We start from the raw sequence: 17760 nt of genomic DNA, 5'->3' as shown, positions 1-17760 counted from the left end.
AAATTGACAAATTCATTCTAAATTTTCTTTGGATAATTTCATAAATCAAATCATGGTCTATTCATTATAGTATCACATTCTCTTAAAAGACAAGCTCTTTATGACTTTCCTCCATTATAAGAACAGAGTACCATTTTTTCCATATGTAAATTTTTTTGCAGTATCTAATCTACCACCATTTCGTATGTAGTTAGTAAACTTCTCACTTCAATACAGTATCCGTTATGTAGATCACTGCTGAGGAGTTCCCTCTGTACCTTCTAACTATCATCCTTTATTCTTACATTTCGTACACGTTTCTCTACAACGGCGTTTTGTTGAGTTTGCATATGTATGTAGTTTTGTACTGAAGGTACTTCGACCGTGTATATGTACATTGGTAAATATAGAGCGTAACGAGCCCTACAGACCATCGCCCAATCTCGTCCGACCCCCCTGAAAAACCAATCGTATTTCAGTGTGCTAATCTTTTGTTAACGCACCGGATTTTTAGAAAATCGTATACTAACTTAATTAATGATTCGAGAAAAAGTCAGAACATACAAGGGCCAAGACAAGCTATTTAACTTTTCATACCAGTAATATTAGAAGAGTAAGAAGTAGCGGTCAATTCAGTTGCCAAACATAATTAATTTGTACACGATGGTGAAAATTTTGTGCAGTCATAGGAGTTGTCAACATTCAATCTTACACTGACGATAAGGCAGGGCAGCACAAATTGCTCCAATTTCTTCATCGCAAGCGCATCCTTCACATGTACTCTCCTCCACTTCATCGGCATCCATAGGCCATGAAGATGTTTTCCTCTCATGTGTCATGGCACAACAAATGGGCGTTGGGTTTAGAAACACAGGATTCTTGACCCATATCATCCTCAGTAGCGCTAGCAAATTGTCATGGCAAATTTTCACTCTGCCTTTCAGAATTCTGGCTTTCTTGAGCAGTCTCATACCTTTGCGCTTTAACTCGTCCCCACCAACAAAGATGTAAATTATTCCCAACGCATATGCAGCATTGGCATGGCCTGAATTAGCAGCTTCTTCCACGCATTCCAATGTTGAGTCCTCGTGCATATCCATAAAAAAATCAACCTAAGCAGTGCCAAGGTTGATATTACAGTATTACGTAAAATAGAGTAAGGAAAAAGTTTTAAAAGTGCAGGCAGAACAGTGGCGGCGGGACAACAGTTATTTACTGGGGCCCAAAGCTTCAGTAACCTGTTGTAGGCCAATCTTTTGGGGGTGAAGTGTGCTGACTAAAATCACAATGAAGTTCGAATGAAAGAGATGATGTGAGCTTAGTCTAAAAATTTTGTAACTCAAGTATGCTCATGGAATGTTAGTTCATTACTATTCCATTTAAAACATTACCGAATTTTCCCATAACTATTGCGTCTTACGTTCCAAAGCAACCCAACTTGTTGTAACGTTGACCAGGAGTTATACTGTACATGACTAAATTGTTCATTACCAACTTCAAATGAAAAGGTAGAATATTCAAGGAACTCAGTTTTATTGGCCCGATGCTTACCACTCCTTTTCGATACAAGGTTTCTGGATTTTTGCTTTCTCTACACTTCTTCAAGAACCTCGACACTTTGTCATTTTTTTGCCACGAAACGATTTCAAACTTGTCGAGTGACACCCGCTGGTAAATGTTGTTTGCGTCCGAAACTTCGTAAAACAACTTACAGCTGCAAAATAATAGAAATGATCTATTAAACTAAAACGAAAAGCACAGAATGGAACAAGAATACGCCTCTTCCTGTTTGTATCATCGATAGCAGAACGAACCACAGTTTTGCCCGGAAAAGATCAGTGGACGAAGAAGATGCGACACGTGCAAGCACCTCGGATAGCACCTCGGTCGGAAGGGAGAAAAATGGAGGTTCCTGAACTCCTTTTTTGTTCGTTGGCCATGACCGGTTAACTCCTTTTACTGGGCACAGTTGAGTGAATCCCTGAAAGCCCCAAGAATGGAGTAAACTTCAAACAACAACTACTTCCTCATAAAATCCAATAATGATTGATCAGGTGTAATATCCCAAATTTCTGGACATCCGACTAACCGTAGCATTCATTCGAACAAAAATGGGAAAGTGGTGACTTCTCCTGCAAACGACGCAACATTCTGTCGTAAAAAAACTGTCATCCGAAACAATTTTACAAACCGACCAACGTATGTGTGAATACGGTCAATTCTTCCGAACCGTAACAATACACCGATAGCAAGGGAACATGAACAGTCCTGAAATGAAAAGGGTACATCGTAAATTTACGGGTGTTCATCGCATAGCAGAGGAGGTTCCACAGTGATAAACAGGGAGGGTTAGTTCGTACCTGTAGTCGTCAACCAACTCATAGAAGTCGGTAGCACAGATTTGGCATACAGGTCGGGCTGGGTAAATGGCAACCAAAAGGTCGCGTCCGATGCATATACTCCCGCCAGACCGACTCCTCGTATGCTGCCACGAACGTCGTAACCCGAACCCATTAATTGAGAAGAGGCATAAAGAGCTGGTGTTGACTACTGTTTGCGATAAATGGCATAAACAGCTGGTGTTTTTCCTCTGTAAGGCTTTTCTCTAAGTATTATTTTTTGTTATAAACTAATAAAATGAAATACTATAATTGAATTGAAAACATACTAGGTTTGCTTTTGGCCGCTATTAAACCCTTTTTCCCTATAAAGAGCTGGTATGTTTCCAAAAAAAATCCGAACCTTAACGTACTACAAAACATGCCACTTTATTTTTAAGAGCTTGTATAGTAAGCGTTGTTTGTTCAATTTTTCCTAAACCGTCATATATTTATTTTATGTGAAATAAAAACCATACTAGTTTTGTCTTGGCCGGTATTTGCTGCTATAAAGAGCTAGTATGTTGCCCATAAAAAGTTGGTACAAAACATATTAGTTTTCCTTTGGCCGCTATTTAACCATTTTTTCCTATAAAGAGCTGGTATGTTTCCCATAAAAAGAAGGTACAATGTTTGCCATATAGAGCTGGTATGTCATGCGCTATTTCGTTTTCTTTTTTTAACTTTCACATATTCAATTTATGTTAAATACATAAATTTAACTTTCAAAAATTGGCGCCAAATTACTTCTTCTATTGCCGCCTAGCAGTAATAATTTTTTAATCACCTTCATTACATATTAAATTTCTGTTATTCTCGTTAAATGTAATTACCAACCAGCTTTTGGAATTGTCAATTAGTTTACGTGAGTAAAATTTAAAAGCTGATATACTAATATTCGTTTTGTATAGGTTTCCTCTATTACGAGTTTCTTCCATTTAATTAGTTCTCTCTCTCTTCCATTTAATTAGTTTAATTACTTACTTATTTTATGTTAAATAGCTAACCTAGTAGTTGAGTTAAAATTTGTGAAAATCGGTATTTTTCCTAGCACATCTGGTGCTTACAATTTTTTTTTTACTTATAACCCCTCAACTTTAGTAATCATTCTAATAATTTATTGTTCTTTCAATCTTCTACCAATACAAGGACCAAAGGGGCATCCATGGAATAAAAATACCTTCTCACACATGAAAATAATATTGTAATCAGATTTGGACTGTGTTGTTACCAAAAACGCAATAGAGTAAGGGAGGTCAGTGAAATTTCTGTTAAATGCCAGGGGATGCCAGTGAAATTTAAATCAATCTCAGGGGAGGTTTGTGAGATTATTCATATTTATTGTATTCGTTCCGAAACATCAACTATACATGATGGGAGACTCCAAGTACTCAACCAAGCAATAACCTCATTCCACACCCAAATAAGCAAACTAATGTGTTGACTACTGTTGGCAAAAACCTATTCCCTCCAGCCCCCAAATTCTTGTTAAAGCCGCTGTCCGTCGACACCGTGGGAGCGCTGTGTCCTTGTGTTTGGCAGAGATAAAGTTAGGCGGTGTCGCGGAGGAGATTAATCTTGGCGAATGGCTTCTTCGTCTTCAGCCGGGTCGGTCAATAGCACGGTCGGGCCTATATTATATTGCAATTGTGGTCGAAACTGTGCAGTTTGTGTTGTCTGGAAGTTTGAAGCAAACAGGGGGCACCACTACTATCGCTGCGCTAACGCCCTGGTATGTTGTTCGGTAGAACTGTTTCTTCCATTAATTTCGGATTGCTAAGGTAGTTGTATTGCAGAGGCCCTGTCGAACGTTCATTGGCTGGTGTGATGAGTTTGCACGAGCAACAGGGTTTGAAGTTCCAGATCCCGCCCCGTCAAGTACCGCCCCGGTCACTAATACACCCGCGGCGGAGGTGTCTGCCATCATAGCTGAACCGAGAAGCATGCAAACGAACGTGACGATCTTTAACATTGCTGTGGTAGCTGTGGTGGCGGTAGTCCTTGTTCTGGTTCTGAAACCGTGAATTAATGTGTTGGCATTGATCGCATTCCCTCCAAACCCCACCCCCCAGTACAGTACTGGACTATGGTGTCCGTAAGGATAGAATGCCCATTAAGGCTCGTTTACAGTCTCTTGTATTTGTGGTTGCCACTGCTGTGGCATTGCCTTTTGTCCATCCGTTGTCAACCGGTGGTTGCCGCACGTGCCACTGAGTTCGCCCAACTGGCGGAGTGTTACTGTTTAAATGGTGATTTTCCGTTATATAACATACTAGGTTTCCATATTTGGTTTTTTTTTACATTGTGCATTATGTGAATTTTCAGCATGCCCTGTTCCCTTTGTCCCCCGAAATTTGTGTGCGGATGAGATACTAGGGATCGTTGATTGATCGATGAACGTCATTAGTCACTGGGATGACAATTGCTGCGTTGTTAAATATGAACCTCAGCTTAGCCAGGCAACTGAACAAGATGAAGCTTACGTACAACCAATTGGGAAGTGGCACAGCATTGTTAGGTTTATGACAGCGAAATTTGTGGTTTTGAACGACGAAACAAGTTCTTACTTATTTATTTGGATTTAAGTACCTCCGCTTACATAGCACCAATTCGTCCCCGGATATCAAGATTAGGCACCACTTATCCAAGAGGAAGAAGAGGCGAACAACGAGAGTTCAATTCGCGTGTGGTTGCTGCATCCTGTATAGTAATGGATGCAACTAGGGACACCACGTTCTCAGTCTTGATGTGGCACGGAAGTTACTCCTGGGAGTTCCAGAAGGATCCCCTTCACTTCACCACGTTCCAGGCAAGTCCAACCACTTGGTCGGTGTCAATTCGGGCAAATTACAACCTTCGAAAGAGGCTGCATCTCGACAAGATATGGGCACGACTCCTCATCAGGACTCCCTGGTCCTTGAAGGCAGTGGATCCCAATAGGATTAATAATAGGGTCAGGGCTCTCGTAACGACCCAGTTATCTAATTTGGGCGTCATTAGTCCGATAACTCTAGAATTAGAGTGTAGGTCCCTGCCACGTGTCTGGATCAACTGCACTGAAGCAAATTTCAAATTTGTATGCATCTTGTTCAAGGATGAAATCAATTGAAGCATTTTTATTTCCCTGCTGCGTATCTATTACACGTGTCACTGCTGCATTAAATCCCTATGTATTGCATACGTACGAATACTCGTATGCTATCCAGTATTCTATGTTACATTTATACGTACGTGTGGGTACCACTCCATCGTCTCATGGAAGGGGTTTCACCAGGTCAGGGGTTCGACTCCTGCTCCTCAGTTTGCTTCTTCCATCGAAGAAAGTCTGCTGCTCCCGGTGGAACTGGCATCATCCGCGGCATCCTCTGAATCCGACAGGGTTCCCTTGAGCTCCTCGACTGCCCTGGTGACTGTTTACCATTGTCTTCCCTTCGACTGAATCTATTGTTTCTCACCAGAAAACATAGAATCCATTACCTCTCAATTGTCTCATGTTGATCAAAACTAAGATTTAAGGGCAATATTCAATGGAAATACCAAGATCTTCCAGATTCCAACCTTATTTCTGCACATGAAGCAAGAATTGCACTTTGAAGGTAGTTCACCTTCTTTATTCTCTCAGTCATGGAGCATCGATTAGAATCGAATTGATGTTGTATGTGAGGCAATTCTATCACTTCTAGATCATTCGAGCCTTGAGGTTCGAGAAGGTTCTCAACTGACAAGGCAAGCTATCTGTGTGCCGCTGCACTTGCCGGGGAAGATAAATGAATAAAATTATTGTTATCGCAGTCTGGGCCATCCGTATAGATGGCCCAACATAATTCACATTTCTTGATCCGATGGGTCGTTTAAAATGTCTATGGACCTCCCATCAGGCCCAATTAATAATGGCCCAATAGATTGAACAGCCGTTGGATTCAACAGCTCAGTTAGTGCCCAACTAGGCCACTTAATTTCGAGTGGGCCTCGCACAGGCCTAATAAATAATATCCGAATATATGGATCACATGTTCTCAATTTCTTAATCCAGTGCGCCGTTTAAAATGTCATTGGGTCTCGCACAAGGCCCAATAAAAAATATCACTAGGCCCAACCATAGTGATCATCAGTCAAGAAAATATATAACTCTCAGAAGTGTATTCAGCAATTCTCATGTCAATTGCTATTTAAATGCACTCCTTCTCATCCTGATGATTCAGCTCTATTTAGCAGAATGCTGCATTTTCCTTCGTCGAATAGCACCAATTCGCCCCCAGATATCAAGATTAGGCACCACTTATCCAAGAGGAAGAAGAGGCAAACAACGAGAGTTCAATTCGTGTATGGCTGCTGCATCCTGTATAGCAATGGATGCAACCAGGGACACCACGTTCTGAGCCTTGATGTGGCACGGAAGTTACTCCTGGGAGTTCCAGAAGGATCCCCTTCACTTCACCACGTTCCAGGCAAGTCCGACCACTTGGTCGGTGTCAATTCGGGCAAATTACAACCTTCGCAAGAGGCTGCATCTCGACAAGATGTGGGCACGACTCCTCATCAGGACTCCCTGGCCCTTGAAGGCAGTGGACCCCATTAGGATTAATAATAGGGTCAGGGCTCTCGTAACAAGCCAGTTATCTAATTTGGACGTCATTAGTCCGATAACTCTAGAATTAGCGTGTAGGTCCCTGCCACGTGTTTGGAATAACTGCACTGAAGCAAATTTCGAATTTGTACGCATCTTGTTCAAGGATGAAATCAATTGAAGCATTTTTATTTCCCTGCTGCGTATCTATTACACGTGTCACTGCTGCATTAAATTCCTATGTATTACATACGTTCGAATACTCGTATTCTATCCGATATTCTACGTTACATTTATACGTACGTGTGGGTACCACTCCATCGTCCCATGGAAGGGGTTTCACCAGGTCAGGGGGTTCGACTCCTGCTCCTCAGTTCGCTTCTTCCATCGAAGAAAGTTTGCTGCTCCCAGTGGAACTGGCATCATCCGTGGCATCCTCTGAATCCGACAGAGTTCCCTTGAGCTCCTTGACTGTCTTGAACAGCAGGTCCAATTCGCGGATGAATCGATGACTCCCCATGCAAAGTGCGAAGTACATGCTGAGGAGCACCACGTGCTCCATGCCGCAGTCCCTCACGACCCTGAAAAATCCTGCCATGTCCCTGATGTTTGCCATTTTCTTCCTGGCCTTCAAAACGCACCATATCGACAATCTCACTGGAATGGGCGTGTCGAGGAAGAAAAATCCGAAATTCAATTTTGAATTTAAGTTTTAAATTCAAATTGCAACAGTGCCGAAGGCTACTATGCTGCTCCACCCGATGGCACTGTGCATCAGTGCGGAGCCCAGCTCTGCCGGATGGGCAGTGGCCGAAGGCCACCTGGAAAAAGAGTACAGCGGCCCACGTTCCGATACTTGGGGTTTGCCAGGCAGACTGTTCCACTATATTACCAAAATGCCATTGGGTTCAGTAGATCTCAACCGTCCAATTTTTCCATGGGGGTGACGTGGCCCCCTATCCACCGTCCACGTGTCTGCCCCGAGTATCTTTGTAATATTATAAGACGCTCAGACCAACCACAGCATGCCACGTATACACACCATCCTACGTAGCACTCTACCCAGTCTGCCCAATACAACGGATACTTTGTATTGGGTTGGGTGACGTCATCTGGATAGAGCTAGTGACTATTTACCATTGTCTTCCCTTCGACTGAATCCATTGTTTCTCACCAGAAAACATAGAATCCATTACCTCCCAATTGTCTCATGTTGATCAAAACCAAGATTTGAGGGCAATATTCAATGGAAATACCAAGATCATCCAGATTCCAACCTTATTTCTGCATATGATGCAAGAATTGCACTTCGAAGGTAGTTCACCTTCTTCATTCTCTCAGTCATGAAGCATCGATTAGAATCGAATTGATGTTGTATGTGAGGCAATTCTATCATTTCTAAATCATTCGAACCTTGAGGTTCGAGAAGGTTCTCAACTGATAAGGCAAGCTATCTGTGTACCGCTGCACTTGCCGGGGAAGATAAATGAATAAAATTAGGGTTATCGCAGTCTGGGCCATCCGTATAGATGGCCCAACATAATTCATATTTCTTGATCAGATGGGTCGTTTAAAATGTCTATGGACCTCCCATCAGGCCTAATTAATAATGGCCCAATAGATTGAACAGCCGTTGGATTCAACAGCTCAGTTAGTGCCCAACTAGGCCACTTAATTTCGAGTGGGACTCGCACAGGCCTAATAAATAATATCCTAATATATGGATCACATGTTCTCAATTTCTTAATCCAGTGGGCCGTTTAAAATGTCATTGGGTCTCGCATCAGGCCCAATAAAAAATATCACTAGGGCCCAACCATAGTGATCATCAGTCAAGAAAATATATAACTCTCAGAAGTGTATTCAGCAATTCTCATGTCAATTGCTATTTAAATGCACTCCGTCTCATCCTGATGATTCAGCTCTATTTAGCATAATGCGGCATTTTCCTTCGTCGAATAGCACCAATTCGCCCCCAGATATCAAGATCAGGCACCACCTATCCAAGAGGAAGAAGAGGCAAACAATGAGAGTTCAATTCGCGTATGGCTGCTGCATCCTGTATAGCAATGGATGCAACCAGGGACACCACGTTCTGAGCCTTGATGTGGCACGGAAGTTACTCCTGGGAGTTCCAGAAGGATCCCCTTCACTTCACCACGTTCCAGGCAAGTCCGACCACTTGGTCGGTGTCAATTCGGGCAAATTACAACCTTCGCAAGAGGCTGCATCTCGACAAGATGTGGGCACGACTCCTCATCAGGACTCCCTGGCCCTTGAAGGCAGTGGACCCCATTAGGATTAATAATAGGGTCAGGGCTCTCGTAACAAGCCAGTTATCTAATTTGGGCGTCATTAGTCCGATAACTCTAGAATTAGCGTGTAGGTCCCTGCCACGTGTTTGGAATAACTGCACTGAAGCAAATTTCGAATTTGTACGCATTTTGTTTAAGGATGAAATCAATTGAAGCATTTTTATTTCCCTGCTGCGTATCTATTACACGTGTCACTGCTGCATTAAATTTCTATGTATTACATACGTACGAATACTCATATTCTATCCAGTATTCTACGTTACATATATACGTACGTGTGGGTACCACTCCATCGTCCCATGGAAGGGGTTTCACCAGGTCAGGGGGTTCGACTCCTGCTCCTCAGTTCGCTTCTTCCATCGAAGAAAGTCTGCTGCTCCCAGTGGAACTGGCATCATCCGTGGCATCCTCTGAATCCGACAGAGCTCCCTTGAGCTCCTTGACTGTCCTGAACAGCAGGTCCAATTCGCGGATGAATTGATGACTCCCCATGCAAAGTGCGAAGTACATGCTGAGGAGCGCCACGTGCTCCATGCCGCAGTCCCTCACGACCCTGAAAAATCCTGCCATGTCCCTGATGTTTGCCATTTTCTTCCTGGCCTTCAAAACGTACCGTATCGACAATCTCACTGGAATGGGCGTGTCGAGGAAGAAAAATCCGAAATTCAATTTTGAATTTAAGTTTTAAATTCAAATTGCAACAGTGCCGAAGGCTACTATGCTGCTCCACCCGATGGCACTGTGCATCAGTGCGGAGCCCAGCTCTGCCGGATGGGCAGTGGCCGAAGGCCACCTGGAAAAAGAGTACAGCGGCCCACGTTCCGATACTTGGGGTTTGCCAGGCAGACTGTTCCACTATATTACCAAAATGCCATTGGGTTCAGTAGATCTCAACCGTCCAATTTTTCCATGGGGGTGACGTGGCCCCCTATCCACCGTCCACGTGTCTGCCCCGAGTATCTTTGTAATATTATAAGACGCTCAGACCAACCACAGCATGCCACGTATACACACCATCCTACGTAGCACTCTACCCAGTCTGCCCAATACAACGGATACTTTGTATTGGGTTGGGTGACGTCATCTGGATAGAGCTAGTGACTATTTACCATTGTCTTCCCTTCGACTGAATCCATTGTTTCTCACCAGAAAACATAGAATCCATTACCTCCCAATTGTCTCATGTTGATCAAAACCAAGATTTGAGGGCAATATTCAATGGAAATACCAAGATCATCCAGATTCCAACCTTATTTCTGCATATGATGCAAGAATTGCACTTCGAAGGTAGTTCACCTTCTTCATTCTCTCAGTCATGAAGCATCGATTAGAATCGAATTGATGTTGTATGTGAGGCAATTCTATCATTTCTAAATCATTCGAACCTTGAGGTTCGAGAAGGTTCTCAACTGACAAGGCAAGCTATCTGTGTACCGCTGCACTTGCCGGGGAAGATAAATGAATAAAATTAGGGTTATCGCAGTCTGGGCCATCCGTATAGATGGCCCAACATAATTCATATTTCTTGATCAGATGGGTCGTTTAAAATGTCTATGGACCTCCCATCAGGCCCAATTAATAATGGCCCAATAGATTGAACAGCCGTTGGATTCAACAGCTCAGTTAGTGCCCAACTAGGCCACTTAATTTCGAGTGGGCCTCGCACAGGCCTAATAAATAATATCCGAATATATGGATCACATGTTCTCAATTTCTTAATCCAGTGGGCCGTTTAAAATGTCATTGGGTCTCGCATCAGGCCCAATAAAAAATATCACTAGGGCCCAACCATAGTGATCATCAGTCAAGAAAATATATAACTCTCAGAAGTGTATTCAGCAATTCTCATGTCAATTGCTATTTAAATGCACTCCGTCTCATCCTGATGATTCAGCTCTATTTAGCATAATGCGGCATTTTCCTTCGTCGAATAGCACCAATTCGCCCCCAGATATCAAGATCAGGCACCACCTATCCAAGAGGAAGAAGAGGCAAACAATGAGAGTTCAATTCGCGTATGGCTGCTGCATCCTGTATAGCAATGGATGCAACCAGGGACACCACGTTCTGAGCCTTGATGTGGCACGGAAGTTACTCCTGGGAGTTCCAGAAGGATCCCCTTCACTTCACCACGTTCCAGGCAAGTCCGACCACTTGGTCGGTGTCAATTCGGGCAAATTACAACCTTCGCAAGAGGCTGCATCTCGACAAGATGTGGGCACGACTCCTCATCAGGACTCCCTGGCCCTTGAAGGCAGTGGACCCCATTAGGATTAATAATAGGGTCAGGGCTCTCGTAACAAGCCAGTTATCTAATTTGGGCGTCATTAGTCCGATAACTCTAGAATTAGCGTGTAGGTCCCTGCCACGTGTTTGGAATAACTGCACTGAAGCAAATTTCGAATTTGTACGCATTTTGTTTAAGGATGAAATCAATTGAAGCATTTTTATTTCCCTGCTGCGTATCTATTACACGTGTCACTGCTGCATTAAATTTCTATGTATTACATACGTACGAATACTCATATTCTATCCAGTATTCTACGTTACATATATACGTACGTGTGGGTACCACTCCATCGTCCCATGGAAGGGGTTTCACCAGGTCAGGGGGTTCGACTCCTGCTCCTCAGTTCGCTTCTTCCATCGAAGAAAGTCTGCTGCTCCCAGTGGAACTGGCATCATCCGTGGCATCCTCTGAATCCGACAGAGCTCCCTTGAGCTCCTTGACTGTCCTGAACAGCAGGTCCAATTCGCGGATGAATTGATGACTCCCCATGCAAAGTGCGAAGTACATGCTGAGGAGCGCCACGTGCTCCATGCCGCAGTCCCTCACGACCCTGAAAAATCCTGCCATGTCCCTGATGTTTGCCATTTTCTTCCTGGCCTTCAAAACGTACCGTATCGACAATCTCACTGGAATGGGCGTGTCGAGGAAGAAAAATCCGAAATTCAATTTTGAATTTAAGTTTTAAATTCAAATTGCAACAGTGCCGAAGGCTACTATGCTGCTCCACCCGATGGCACTGTGCATCAGTGCGGAGCCCAGCTCTGCCGGATGGGCAGTGGCCGAAGGCCACCTGGAAAAAGAGTACAGCGGCCCACGTTCCGATACTTGGGGTTTGCCAGGCAGACTGTTCCACTATATTACCAAAATGCCATTGGGTTCAGTAGATCTCAACCGTCCAATTTTTCCATGGGGGTGACGTGGCCCCCTATCCACCGTCCACGTGTCTGCCCCGAGTATCTTTGTAATATTATAAGACGCTCAGACCAACCACAGCATGCCACGTATACACACCATCCTACGTAGCACTCTACCCAGTCTGCCCAATACAACGGATACTTTGTATTGGGTTGGGTGACGTCATCTGGATAGAGCTAGTGACTATTTACCATTGTCTTCCCTTCGACTGAATCCATTGTTTCTCACCAGAAAACATAGAATCCATTACCTCCCAATTGTCTCATGTTGATCAAAACCAAGATTTGAGGGCAATATTCAATGGAAATACCAAGATCATCCAGATTCCAACCTTATTTCTGCATATGATGCAAGAATTGCACTTCGAAGGTAGTTCACCTTCTTCATTCTCTCAGTCATGAAGCATCGATTAGAATCGAATTGATGTTGTATGTGAGGCAATTCTATCATTTCTAAATCATTCGAACCTTGAGGTTCGAGAAGGTTCTCAACTGACAAGGCAAGCTATCTGTGTACCGCTGCACTTGCCGGGGAAGATAAATGAATAAAATTAGGGTTATCGCAGTCTGGGCCATCCGTATAGATGGCCCAACATAATTCATATTTCTTGATCAGATGGGTCGTTTAAAATGTCTATGGACCTCCCATCAGGCCCAATTAATAATGGCCCAATAGATTGAACAGCCGTTGGATTCAACAGCTCAGTTAGTGCCCAACTAGGCCACTTAATTTCGAGTGGGCCTCGCACAGGCCTAATAAATAATATCCGAATATATGGATCACATGTTCTCAATTTCTTAATCCAGTGGGCCGTTTAAAATGTCATTGGGTCTCGCATCAGGCCCAATAAAAAATATCACTAGGGCCCAACCATAGTGATCATCAGTCAAGAAAATATATAACTCTCAGAAGTGTATTCAGCAATTCTCATGTCAATTGCTATTTAAATGCACTCCGTCTCATCCTGATGATTCAGCTCTATTTAGCATAATGCGGCATTTTCCTTCGTCGAATAGCACCAATTCGCTCCCAGATATCAAGATCAGGCACCACCTATCCAAGAGGAAGAAGAGGCAAACAACGAGAGTTCAATTCGCGTATGGCTGCTGCATCCTGTATAGCAATGGATGCAACCAGGGACACCACGTTCTGAGCCTTGATGTGGCACGGAAGTTACTCCTGGGAGTTCCAGAAGGATCCCCTTCACTTCACCACGTTCCAGGCAAGTCCGACCACTTGGTCGGTGTCAATTCGGGCAAATTACAACCTTCACAAGAGGCTGCATCTCGACAAGATGTGGGCACGACTCCTCATCAAGACTCCCTGGCCCTTGAAGGCAGTGGACCCCATTAGGATTAATAATAGGGTCAGGGCTCTCGTAACAAGCCAGTTATCTAATTTGGGCGTCATTAGTCCGATAACTCTAGAATTAGCGTGTAGGTCCCTGCCACGTGTTTGGAATAACTGCACTGAAGCAAATTTCGAATTTGTACGCATCTTGTTTAAGGATGAAATCAATTGAAGCATTTTTATTTCCCTGCTGCGTATCTATTACACGTGTCACTGCTGCATTAAATTCCTATGTATTACATACGTACGAATACTCATATTCTATCCAGTATTCTACGTTACATATATACGTACGTGTGGGTACCACTCCATCGTCCCATGGAAGGGGTTTCACCAGGTCAGGGGGTTCGACTCCTGCTCCTCAGTTCGCTTCTTCCATCGAAGAAAGTCTGCTGCTCCCAGTGGAACTGGCATCATCCGTGGCATCCTCTGAATCCGACAGAGCTCCCTTGAGCTCCTTGACTGTCCTGAACAGCAGGTCCAATTCGCGGATGAATCGATGACTCCCCATGCAAAGTGCGAAGTACATGCTGAGGAGCGCCACGTGCTCCATGCCGCAGTCCCTCACGACCCTGAAAAATCCTGCCATGTCCCTGATGTTTGCCATTTTCTTCCTGGCCTTCAAAACGCACCGTATCGACAATCTCACTGGAATGGGCGTGTCGAGGAAGAAAAATCCGAAATTCAATTTTGAATTTAAGTTTTAAATTCAAATTGCAACAGTGCCGAAGGCTACTGTGAGGCTACTGTGCGGCTCCACCCGATGGCACTGTGCATCAGTGCGGAGCCCAGCTCTGCCGGATGGGCAGTGGCCGAAGGCCACCTGGAAAAAGAGTACAGCGGCCCACGTTCCGATACTTGGGGTTTGCCAGGCAGACTGTTCCACTATATTACCAAAATGCCATTGGGTTCAGTAGATCTCAACCGTCCAATTTTTCCATGGGGGTGACGTGGCCCCCTATCCACCGTCCACGTGTCTGCCCCGAGTATCTTTGTAATATTATAAGACGCTCAGACCAACCACAGCATGCCACGTATACACACCATCCTACGTAGCACTCTACCCAGTCTGCCCAATACAACGGATACTTTGTATTGGGTTGGGTGACGTCATCTGGATAGAGCTAGTGACTATTTACCATTGTCTTCCCTTCGACTGAATCCATTGTTTCTCACCAGAAAACATAGAATCCATTACCTCCCAATTGTCTCATGTTGATCAAAACCAAGATTTGAGGGCAATATTCAATGGAAATACCAAGATCATCCAGATTCCAACCTTATTTCTGCATATGATGCAAGAATTGCACTTCGAAGGTAGTTCACCTTCTTCATTCTCTCAGTCATGAAGCATCGATTAGAATCGAATTGATGTTGTATGTGAGGCAATTCTATCATTTCTAAATCATTCGAACCTTGAGGTTCGAGAAGGTTCTCAACTGACAAGGCAAGCTATCTGTGTACCGCTGCACTTGCCGGGGAAGATAAATGAATAAAATTAGGGTTATCGCAGTCTGGGCCATCCGTATAGATGGCCCAACATAATTCATATTTCTTGATCAGATGGGTCGTTTAAAATGTCTATGGACCTCCCATCAGGCCCAATTAATAATGGCCCAATAGATTGAACAGCCGTTGGATTCAACAGCTCAGTTAGTGCCCAACTAGGCCACTTAATTTCGAGTGGGCCTCGCACAGGCCTAATAAATAATATCCGAATATATGGATCACATGTTCTCAATTTCTTAATCCAGTGGGCCGTTTAAAATGTCATTGGGTCTCGCATCAGGCCCAATAAAAAATATCACTAGGGCCCAACCATAGTGATCATCAGTCAAGAAAATATATAACTCTCAGAAGTGTATTCAGCAATTCTCATGTCAATTGCTATTTAAATGCACTCCGTCTCATCCTGATGATTCAGCTCTATTTAGCATAATGCGGCATTTTCCTTCGTCGAATAGCACCAATTCGCTCCCAGATATCAAGATCAGGCACCACCTATCCAAGAGGAAGAAGAGGCAAACAACGAGAGTTCAATTCGCGTATGGCTGCTGCATCCTGTATAGCAATGGATGCAACCAGGGACACCACGTTCTGAGCCTTGATGTGGCACGGAAGTTACTCCTGGGAGTTCCAGAAGGATCCCCTTCACTTCACCACGTTCCAGGCAAGTCCGACCACTTGGTCGGTGTCAATTCGGGCAAATTACAACCTTCACAAGAGGCTGTATCTCGACAAGATGTGGGCACGACTCCTCATCAAAACTCCCTGGCCCTTGAAGGCAGTGGACCCCATTAGGATTAATAATAGGGTCAGGGCTCTCGTAACAAGCCAGTTATCTAATTTGGGCGTCATTAGTCCGATAACTCTAGAATTAGCGTGTAGGTCCCTGCCACGTGTTTGGAATAACTGCACTGAAGCAAATTTCGAATTTGTACGCATCTTGTTTAAGGATGAAATCAATTGAAGCATTTTTATTTCCCTGCTGCGTATCTATTACACGTGTCACTGCTGCATTAAATTCCTATGTATTACATACGTACGAATACTCATATTCTATCCAGTATTCTACGTTACATATATACGTACGTGTGGGTACCACTCCATCGTCCCATGGAAGGGGTTTCACCAGGTCAGGGGGTTCGACTCCTGCTCCTCAGTTCGCTTCTTCCATCGAAGAAAGTCTGCTGCTCCCAGTGGAACTGGCATCATCCGTGGCATCCTCTGAATCCGACAGAGCTCCCTTGAGCTCCTTGACTGTCCTGAACAGCAGGTCCAATTCGCGGATGAATCGATGACTCCCCATGCAAAGTGCGAAGTACATGCTGAGGAGCGCCACGTGCTCCATGCCGCAGTCCCTCATGACCCTGAAAAATCCTGCCATGTCCCTGATGTTTGCCATTTTCTTCCTGGCCTTCAAAACGCACCGTATCGACAAGCTCACTGGAATGGGCGTGTCGAGGAAGAAAAATCCGAAATTCAATTTTGAATTTAAGTTTTAAATTCAAATTGCAACAGTGCCGAAGGCTACTGTGAGGCTACTGTGCGGCTCCACCCGATGGCACTGTGCATCAGTGCGGAGCCCAGCTCTGCCGGATGGGCAGTGGCCGAAGGCCACCTGGAAAAAGAGTACAGCGGCCCACGTTCCGATACTTGGGGTTTGCCAGGCAGACTGTTCCACTATATTACCAAAATGCCATTGGGTTCAGTAGATCTCAACCATCCAATTTTTCCATGGGGGTGACGTGGCCCCTTATCCACCGTCCACGTGTCTGCCCCGAGTATCTTTGTAATATTATAAGACGCTCAGACCAACCACAGCATGCCACGTATACACACCATCCTACGTAGCACTCTACCCAGTCTGCCCAATACAACGGATACTTTGTATTGGGTTGGGTGACGTCATCTGGATAGAGCTAGTGACTATTTACCATTGTCTTCCCTTCGACTGAATCCATTGTTTCTCACCAGAAAACATAGAATCCATTACCTCCCAATTGTCTCATGTTGATCAAAACCAAGATTTGAGGGCAATATTCAATGGAAATACCAAGATCTTCCAGATTCCAACCTTATTTCTGCATATGATGCAAGAATTGCACTTCGAAGGTAGTTCACCTTCTTCATTCTCTCAGTCATGAAGCATCGATTAGAATCGAATTGATGTTGTATGTGAGACAATTCTATCAATTCTAAATCATTCGAACCTTGAGGTTCGAGAAGGTTCTCAACTGACAAGGCAAGCTATCTGTGTACCGCTGCACTTGCCGGGGAAGATAAATGAATAAAATTAGGGTTATCGCAGTCTGGGCCATCCGTATAGATGGCCCAACATAATTCATATTTCTTGATCAGATGGGTCGTTTAAAATGTCTATGGACCTCCCATCAGGCCCAATTAATAATGGCCCAATAGATTGAACAGCCGTTGGATTCAACAGCTCAGTTAGTGCCCAACTAG

The 17760-nt window shown here is 44.1% G+C and overlaps 1 protein-coding gene across 1 annotated transcript; it reads right to left on the bottom strand.

Moving 5' to 3' along the window:
- Positions 1 to 674: 674 nt before the first annotated feature.
- Positions 675 to 4329, bottom strand: LOC140007251 (uncharacterized). Its single transcript, XM_072049954.1, has 4 exons — positions 4240 to 4329; positions 1794 to 1960; positions 1531 to 1693; positions 675 to 1091 (listed from the first exon to the last, which is right to left on the bottom strand). Exons 1-4 carry the CDS (start codon positions 4327 to 4329, stop codon positions 675 to 677), a joined length of 837 nt encoding a protein of 278 aa, XP_071906055.1.
- Positions 4330 to 17760: the final 13431 nt, after the last annotated feature.

The sequence above is a fragment of the Coffea arabica genome, chromosome 5c, assembly GCF_036785885.1.
Source record: "Coffea arabica cultivar ET-39 chromosome 5c, Coffea Arabica ET-39 HiFi, whole genome shotgun sequence".
In the NCBI taxonomy this organism is placed as follows: Eukaryota; Viridiplantae; Streptophyta; class Magnoliopsida; order Gentianales; family Rubiaceae; genus Coffea; species Coffea arabica.
Note: the sequence above shows the minus strand (reverse complement) of the source record. Positions and strands in the feature narration are given on the sequence as shown.